Source organism: Ostreococcus tauri (genome assembly GCF_000214015.3).
Source record: "Ostreococcus tauri WGS project CAID00000000 data, contig chromosome 15, whole genome shotgun sequence".
NCBI classification, from domain to species: domain Eukaryota; kingdom Viridiplantae; phylum Chlorophyta; class Mamiellophyceae; order Mamiellales; family Bathycoccaceae; genus Ostreococcus; species Ostreococcus tauri.
In genome coordinates, this window is record NC_014440.2 from 101,342 (window position 1) to 109,370 (window position 8,029).

General features: G+C 62.1%; 6 protein-coding genes across 6 annotated transcripts; 3 read left to right on the forward strand and 3 right to left on the reverse strand.

Annotated features, from left to right (window-relative positions):
• Positions 1-84: 84 nt before the first annotated feature.
• Positions 85-1,449, forward strand: OT_ostta15g00570 (Protein of unknown function DUF544; the record flags this gene model as incomplete). The annotated part of the gene is made up of 1 exon (XM_022982342.1): positions 85-1,449. The coding sequence occupies one exon, from the start codon at positions 85-87 to the stop codon at positions 1,447-1,449; it is 1,365 nt and encodes a 454-aa protein (XP_022841104.1).
• A 49-nt stretch (positions 1,450-1,498) lies between these two features.
• On the forward strand, positions 1,499-1,974 carry OT_ostta15g00575 (unnamed product; the record flags this gene model as incomplete). Its single annotated transcript, XM_022982343.1, has 2 exons — positions 1,499-1,577; positions 1,670-1,974. 2 exons carry the CDS (start codon positions 1,499-1,501, stop codon positions 1,972-1,974), a joined length of 384 nt encoding a protein of 127 aa, XP_022841105.1.
• Positions 1,975-2,151: 177 nt separating this feature from the next.
• On the forward strand, positions 2,152-2,955 carry OT_ostta15g00580 (unnamed product; the record flags this gene model as incomplete). The annotated part of the gene is made up of 1 exon (XM_003083153.2): positions 2,152-2,955. The coding sequence occupies one exon, from the start codon at positions 2,152-2,154 to the stop codon at positions 2,953-2,955; it is 804 nt and encodes a 267-aa protein (XP_003083201.2).
• A 119-nt stretch (positions 2,956-3,074) lies between these two features.
• OT_ostta15g00590 (Zinc finger, RING-type, conserved site) lies at positions 3,075-4,872 on the reverse strand (the record flags this gene model as incomplete). The annotated part of the gene is made up of 2 exons (XM_022982344.1): positions 3,075-4,489; positions 4,560-4,872. 2 exons carry the CDS (start codon positions 4,870-4,872, stop codon positions 3,075-3,077), a joined length of 1,728 nt encoding a protein of 575 aa, XP_022841106.1.
• A 140-nt stretch (positions 4,873-5,012) lies between these two features.
• Positions 5,013-6,110, reverse strand: OT_ostta15g00600 (unnamed product; the record flags this gene model as incomplete). The annotated part of the gene is made up of 1 exon (XM_022982345.1): positions 5,013-6,110. One exon carries the CDS (start codon positions 6,108-6,110, stop codon positions 5,013-5,015), a length of 1,098 nt encoding a protein of 365 aa, XP_022841107.1.
• Positions 6,111-6,300: 190 nt separating this feature from the next.
• Positions 6,301-7,905, reverse strand: OT_ostta15g00610 (Major facilitator superfamily domain, general substrate transporter; the record flags this gene model as incomplete). The annotated part of the gene is made up of 1 exon (XM_022982346.1): positions 6,301-7,905. The coding sequence occupies one exon, from the start codon at positions 7,903-7,905 to the stop codon at positions 6,301-6,303; it is 1,605 nt and encodes a 534-aa protein (XP_022841108.1).
• Positions 7,906-8,029: the final 124 nt, after the last annotated feature.

The following is an 8,029-nucleotide window of genomic DNA, read 5'->3' on the forward strand; positions in this document are numbered from 1 at the left end:
GCGCGCGCCGAGGCGTCGCACGCTGACGTCAGAAACCGTCGCGTCACTGAAATACATCGATCCTCGATCGACGGTTCGTCTCCCATGACGGAGCACTTCTTCGCGAGCAAGCGGATGGAGACGCTCTATCCGCTCCCGCGGTCGACGGCGATCGTGACGCAGAGCGAGAACGGGCCGTGTCCGCTCCTGGCGGTCGTGAACGCGCTGTTGCTCTCGAGTGAAATCGAGCCGAGCGATCTGAATCGACCCGGTGTCGGCGACGTCGGCGGTTGCACGACCGAAGGTTTGACGCGGTGCTTGTTCGACGTTATCGACGCACGTCTGCGACGTCGGAGCGAGAACGCGAGCGATGAGGTGCGAATGAGCGCGGAGATGGCGGCGGCGGAGGCGAAGAGCGCGACGAGCGACGCCGCGCGCGGACTGGACGTGAACGTTCGATTCGATGATTGCGAGCGGTTCGAGTTCACGAGAGAGATGAGTTTTTTCGATGCGTGCGGGACGCGGGTGATGCACGGATGGGTGGTCGGCGAGGGCGAGCACGGCGGCGAGTCGGTTGACGCCGTGGGCAGAGATGGATATAACCGTTTGACGGAGCGGTTGATCGAGCTTCGGACGACGGTGATGGAGAGCGATACGGCGGATGTTTCGGCGCAGGATGAGGCAAAAATTCCATCGGAAGTGGTCGAGGCGAACGTCGAGCGGGCGGGGGACAGAGAGGAGCGGGAACTGTTGGAGCACGCGATGAAGCTGTCGCTCGAGCCCGAGAAATCCGCGCGAGACGAGGCGTTGGCGAGAGCGATGCGCGAGGCGGATCTCATCGAGGATTTTTTGAACACCACGGCGAGTCAGCTCACGTCCACCGGGTTGGCGCAGATGCGAGATCGGATAAACGAGCGCGAGTACGTGGTATGGTTTCGGAACAACCACTTTAGCGTCGTAACCAAGCTCGACGGGCAGCTCTATGCGCTCGTCACCGATCAAGGGTACTTGCACGAACCCGACGTGGTTTGGGAAGGTTTAGGCGGCGCTAAAGATGGGATGTTTTTCACGTCCAAGTTCGAACCGTTCGTGCCGCACGCCGAATCGGGGCCCGAGGCGATGACGGCAACGAGCGCTTCGAGCGCAAGCAGTCCGATCCCGGACGCGTTCCTCCGCGCGTCCAGCGCTGGCACGGGCGAATCGACGACGAATGCGTTCGAGCCCGACGTCGAGAAATCCGATCACGCCCTCGCTCTGGAGCTTCAGGCCCAGTACGAGGCAGAAGATCGACTCCGCGCCGAGCGCGAGCGCCGCCGAGCGAGCGAGCGAAGCGCTCCGCCGACCGTTCCGTACGCCGATCAGAGCCGACCGTCGTCCTCGACGTCCACCATCGGCGCGCGCAAAACGGCATCAAGGAAGAAACCGTCGTCGTCCAAGAGCGCGCTCGACTCATCCTGCGTCGTCATGTAGACGCTCTGACACGCTTCGCCGTCCGCACTGTGCGCCGCGCCCGAACGTCATGGAAGGCTGGACGTGGGACTCCTTCACCAAGGGCGCCGCCGACGCCGCGGAGACCACGCGTTTGCTCGCCCTGAAGAGTGCGTCAATAGCGTCGAACCGCGTCTTCGCACCAACGAACGCGCGCGATCCGAATGTGTCGACTAACCAAAGTCTCCGCTCCCTCCCGCAGGCGCCAAACGTGCGGAGATTATGTACATAGAAAACCAAATCTCGAGCGCCATGAGCGCGTTCGGGACGCAAGCGTTCCCGGCGCTCGAGCGCGGTGAGTCCGTGACTCCACTCTACGAACAGACCAAGCGGGACGTCGATAGGCACCGCGCCGACGTCGCCGAGTGCGAACGCGAGTGTCAGAGGCTCGATCAGGAGATCACAAACGTCGGGTGCGCCGAAGCGCAGATCAACGCGACCGGGTCGGCGACGCCGGACGTGCGAGCGAGCGCGCCGAGGTCGACCGCGAGCCTCCAGGACTTGTAGCGCGCGCGTCCGCCGTTGTAACCGTACATCGATTCATGATAGTTTTAAAACATTCGTCGTACGTGACGCGCGTCCGGTTTCCTTTTTTATTGAATATCTCAGTCGGACGCGCGCGCGCCGTCGGCACGCCTCGACGCGCGATCGCGCGCGCGTCGTCTCGCGCGTCCGTCACCGACGATGTCGCGCGTCGTCGCGTCGTCGATCGCGACGCGTCGCGAGCGCCCGCGCGTCGGGAAATCGATGAATCACGCGCGCCGCCGGGACACACCGATGCGAATCGCAGCGCGCGGTGACGTCGACGCCGAGCGCGAGACGTTCGAGGACGTGCGCCTGGCGCCGGTTCGTGCGCGTCCGCGGCGCGAGCGACCGAACCGGGGTGGTTTCGCGGCGCCGCGAGTGCCCAGGACGCCGACGGAGTGGGCGCGGGCGGCGGCGAGCCCGCTCGGCGCGTTCGCGTTGGCGGCGATCATCAGCGTCTCGAATCCGGAGTTCATGACGAGTGGAAGAGAGGCGATTTTGATGCGCTTGTATGAACGGCAGAGCGGTGAGGAGACGACGGCGTACGTGCGGAACGGGGTGCTGTATCGATACGACGCGGCGACGAAGAGCATGACGGCCAACGCCGATAACGGGTTGATGGTGGATAAGAATGGCGGGATATGGGTGATCGTGCCGCAGAAGGAGGACTCGACTTTGATTAAGCAGAAGTATTACATGGGGCAGATCGAGGACGTGCCGTCGCTGCCGAAGAATCCGTCGGCGGAGGAGAAGAGACGATACGACGAGTACATGAAGAAGATTTTTGACTTCAACAAGCTGCCAGATTTGAAAAAGGTGTACGACGGGCCGTTCCCGGTGCCGGAGCGCAAGGAGTTGCAGAGATTTTGGGCCAGTGGTGGGGCGCCGCCAGAGGTGATGGACGAGATCGAGGGTGCGGGCGCGCTCTGGGGCGCGCCAGGTGAGGTTCCCATGCGGCGGTGAGCTCTGAGACGGACCAACACGGCAATTTTGTACGATACGGCGATACAACACGGTAATATTTTCATTAATACAACGCTACGGAGCACTTTCCACTTCATCGCGCGCCGTCGACGTTTCCCTCACCGAGGAGGGCCATCAATCCTTTTGCTCAGAACAGCTCTAATGTCGTCCCGAAGCACCGCAATTTCTCTCGCGTGCTCCGCGTTCGCGTCTTCAATCTCGTAGCGAATCTCTCGAGTTGCCCGAGCGATTGCATCCAATGACATCTGGCGCTCACGCGCGAGATTTTTCTCGTATGCGAGCTTGTGCTCTTCGAGGACGCCGCCGCCTCGCATCAAGACAGCGGCACGCGCGGAGACGTCATTCACAGATATTTGCGCCGAATCCACCGCCTGACGAAGCTCCACGAGCTCCAAAGCCGCCGTCGTCTTATAGGCTTCAAACTCCTCACGGACACGCGCGATTTCTTCATTTATCTCCGCGATTGCGGCGTCGTAAGTCTCTGCTTGATCGACGAGCGCCTTTTGCAAAGCCTGCGCGTAGAGCTCTCCTCGCTTACGAGCGTCCGCCTCGCTTTCACGCAGTCGCTTCAGGTCCTCAAGAGCTCGAAGCTCTTCCTCGCGAATAGCTCGAAGCACACCGTCTCGCTTCACTCGATCGCCCTCGTTCAGGCCCTCCTCATCGCGAATGACTTTCTCCACCTCCCTTGACATGACTTCGCTCACCTCGCGAACTTCCTCCGTCGCCTTGAGCAAGAGCTTGACGTGCGCCTCGGCAAAGTCTTCGTAGTGCTTCGCCATCTCCTTTCGCCCGCACCGCGCGACGCACCCGACGCTGTGGAAGTCACACATAATCTCCACCTTTGGACATACGACTTCGAGGTGGAGCTTCGTGTCGGCTTGCGACACGAGCGCGCCGCAGCCCGAAGGGCACGGCCGACGAATTTTGACGCACGTCTGCCTGTGACGAATTGCGCTCCGCTCGGCGACGTTCGACCGACAGTCGGGACACGTTGCTCCTCGCGCATAAGCGCACATCTCGTCGCGATGTCGCGGAAGCGCGTTCCGCTTCATCACCGCCGGGCAACACCTGGTATCTTCGTTATCGTCCGCCTCGTCCACGATCCCGCACATCACCTCTTTCGTCGGGCATATCTCTTCGTGTCGATCCTGCGCGTCGGTGCTCGTCATCCGCGCCCCGCACCCGTGTCTACACGGCCTTGGCTTGCGCTCACACTTCTCCGCGTGGTCGTCCGCGTGCATCCTCGATCCCGTCCAATCGCATCCCACGTTCGCGCACCGCTTCACCGCGAACCCACACTCTCGTCGATGTTCCTCTAAATCCCTGGCCGAGCACTCGAGCTCGCAACTGCGCGCCAATCCAATCCGCTCACCGTCCCTTTCGTTCAGCCCGCACACGACTCGACGAAATTCGCACTCGCGCGCGTGCGCCTCCAACTCCCCCAAAGTCACCACCGCGCCGCAACACCGCTCACCGAACCCTCTAAAATCCATCACGCTCTCTCCACCGACGCCTGTACCGCGAGAACCACCGAAGAGTCAGTCCGAAATCGCTCAATCAGCGCGCTCGCGATCGAAACGCACCCTTTGTCCACGCGTGCGGACAGTGCGCCCGCAGGTTCGCAACCTCCAACCCCAACCCCTCGTCCCGGATCCAATCCCGTTCCCCACACGTCGTCCTACACACCGGACACGTCCCAGTCCTCTTCGTCGCGAGCTCGGCGCACGGCTCGCACACGGCGTGTCCACACGGCGCGCGCGTCGGGCGTCTGAGCACATCTTGACAATCCTGACAGACGACCGAAACGTGCGGCTTAACGGCGAACACGACGCGCGTTCGCGCGGTGGAGACGTAGACGATGCCATACCCCTCGACACTGACGGCGCGGAGGACCATCGGGTCGAGGGAGGGACGCGCGCGAGTGAATGAAGGTCGCGCGGCGGTTGGAGCGAGACGCGCGCGAGACGCGCGCGAGAGACGAGGTTCGATGGATGGTGTTATTCATATGTCAACGATGCGCGCGTTGAGATCTACCGTCACCATCGGTCGCGGCGTCGATCGTCCGGTCGCGAACGACGATCGTGGTCGTGATGGGAGCCGTGGCCGCGCCATCCGCCGCCGCGTTGGTGGTTGGACGAGCTCTTGTGTTCCATGTACGGAACGTTCGGGAACGTGAACCCGCCACTCGGTTCGGCGTTCTCCATTCCACCAGATGGACGCGGAAAATCTTGACCGCGCGAGAAGACGAGCTGACGGTCGTCGCGACCGTTCGCTTGCGGCAAGAGCTTGGTGACGTCCACGCCTCGGCGTTCCATCAACGCGCACCCGTCGCGCAAGTTCTCGTCACGGTTGATCACGAACAAGGCCTCGATTCCCGTGAGTTCGGTCGCGAGCCAATCTGCGACGACGTCTTCGCACATGTACATCTTGAACACGTAACTCGCGATGGCGAAATCAATCTTCGGGACGCCGCACGCGTCCGCGACGCCTCCGTCTCGCATGTCCCAACGCGCGAAGCGCAACCCCAACGCCTCCGAAGACGCCCGCCACGACTCCTCGAGGTCTAAGCTGATCAAATCCAACTCAACGGTCGGGTAGTGCGCTTTGAAAAACTCCTGAAACGCCACCAACTCAAACCCCGGCCCGCCGCCCAGCGACGCGCATCGAATCGTCCCGCCGCGCTCCGCCCGTCGCAAAAACCCTCCATACATCCCTCGCTCCAAGCACGCCCACGTCTCCGTGAACCTCTGCACCGACTTAAATCGCACGTACTCCCTCTGGAGTCCTAAGTGTCGGTACTCTTCCTGACTCCACGTCACGTCCGCGCTCTTCATGCTCGGCTTTTTCGAGTACGTCGCCGCGCCCGTTCGTTTCACCTCCTCCACCACCGTCCCTTCTCGTTCGCACGCGCTCGCTATCGCTGCATCGATCACATCGATCGCCGATCGTCCGCGCGCGAAGAGACGTTCGAGCAGCGTCGCGCCGCGGTCGTCGCACGCGAACGCCCAGCGTTTGTTGCGATCTTGGTAATATCGATGTCGATGCTCGCGTCGGTCCACGGCGCCGGGCGCGGACGTCGAGGCGGGCGGCGCGCGGACGAGGACGCCGGCGAAGGCGTCGTCGGGGACGTCCATCGTTCGCGGCGTGGCGCGGGGGGGAGTGGGGACGGAGGGACGAGGGGCGCGGAGCTCGCGCGCGCGCGCGAATGGGTGTGACGTTTGGAAAATGCTAGCGCGTCGCGCGTTTAAAAAGTCTCTGCTAAAACATTCGTGGGAATCGTCGTGTGTTGTACAGTGCGGAGGCACGCTTCGAGGACGCCTCGGTTTAAACCTCCAGAATGGCGGTACCCTCGGCGATCTCAGAGTCGAGCTGTTGCGCGCGTCTCGCGGCGAGCGCGTTGACGGCGACGAGCCAACACACCGCGATGGCGCTGTGACAGCACACGAGCACGGGAAGGGCGCCGATGATGGAGCCGTAGGTGAAGATCAAGCCCTGTTGCATGAACGACCCACCAGTCTTACCGATTTGCGAGCCGAGGACGTCCACCGCGGCTTTACCCTTGGTGCGACTGTCTTCGTCCAGCGTAATGTACACCATTTCCTCTGCGGGTTTGAAGAGCGAGAACTTTGCCGCGCGCTCGACGATGTAGATCACTGCGCCTCCAAAGACGAGGATCGGCAACAAGTGGGACGATTGCGTGAGCGCACCGTGACGGAGAGCGTAGATGGACGTGCCAAAGAAGACCCACCCGAGCGCAATAACCGTCTTTGGCGTCACGGAGAGCGTTCCCTTCCAGCCGAGGTACTTGAACAGGAAGGGCGCGGCGACCATGAAGATACCGGTGACCATTCCGCTGTACGTTTGTACGTCGCCCATGTACGCCGCGTACGACGTCGGGTCCGGACGTAAGATGCGCAGCTGCGTCTTCCACGCGACTTGGAAAATGATGGAGCTCAAGCCTTGAGCAATCGCCATGACGGCCAAGCACGCGACTTCCGGCGACTCGAAGACGTACGAGAGCGACGCGGCGAGGCCTTGGGATTTCTTCTTCTTCGGTGAGGTCGAAGATTCCGGCGCAGACTCCTGCGCTAATCTCACCCTTTCCCTAGACTCGTGCTCGCGCAGTTTCTCCGACATCGCCGAGTTGGGATCCTTGCGTTCGCGGTCGCAAATATACTTGTGGCACGCCATGATGGCGCCTCCGCACGACATGACGACGAACATAAATAACTTCAACTTTTCTTGCCACATATTTTCCGGGGAAACACCGGCGGGGTGCCAGGACGTGGTGATGAACTTCATGAACATCCCCGAGCACGCCTGCGCGATGTTTGCCCCGATGCCGAGCAGAGGATAGATGATCCCAGCCTCGCTCACGCGAGTGATCTCGTTCGCCAAGCCCCAAAACAACAAGCTCAACACGACGTCGCCCCAAAGCTCGCCGGCGACGTAGAAGAGGGAGTACGTCCAGTTCGTGAACACGGCGATGCCGCCAGAGAGACCTCTCGGGAGAACGGAGGACAGGTACGCCGCCGTCTCGTACGGGTGCAGCACCTCTCGCATCGGGTACAGAACCCCGGTGAAGAGCGCAAAAAATACCATGAACACGGCGACGGCGAAATAAAACAACTTTTCCCGCCCCAACTTTTCGCTGAGCTTGCCGAACAACGACACGAAGAGCAGACTCATCGGCAGCACGGCGTACACGGTGAGGTACGGAATTTGCTCCGCCCCCCCGAAAGCCGTCACCACCAGCGTGTCTTTCACCGCATCCATGATCGAGTTCGCGAACGCCATGAAATAAAACATCATCGACATCGGAATCAGACGCCCCCACTGCCCCTTGAGCGGCGCCGCAATCTTCCGCGCGTGCCTCCGCAGAAAGTCTTCACCCGCCGGCTCGCCGCTCGATCCATCCACGGTGGACATCACCACCGTGCGTCGTCCCCGAGACCACGCACCGTGCGACGTTCCGAGGCGCGCATCGACCTCGACGCGTCCCACGTTCGACCGCGCGTCCGCCGCCGCCGCGTCGCCGCCGCGTCGTGCCCCG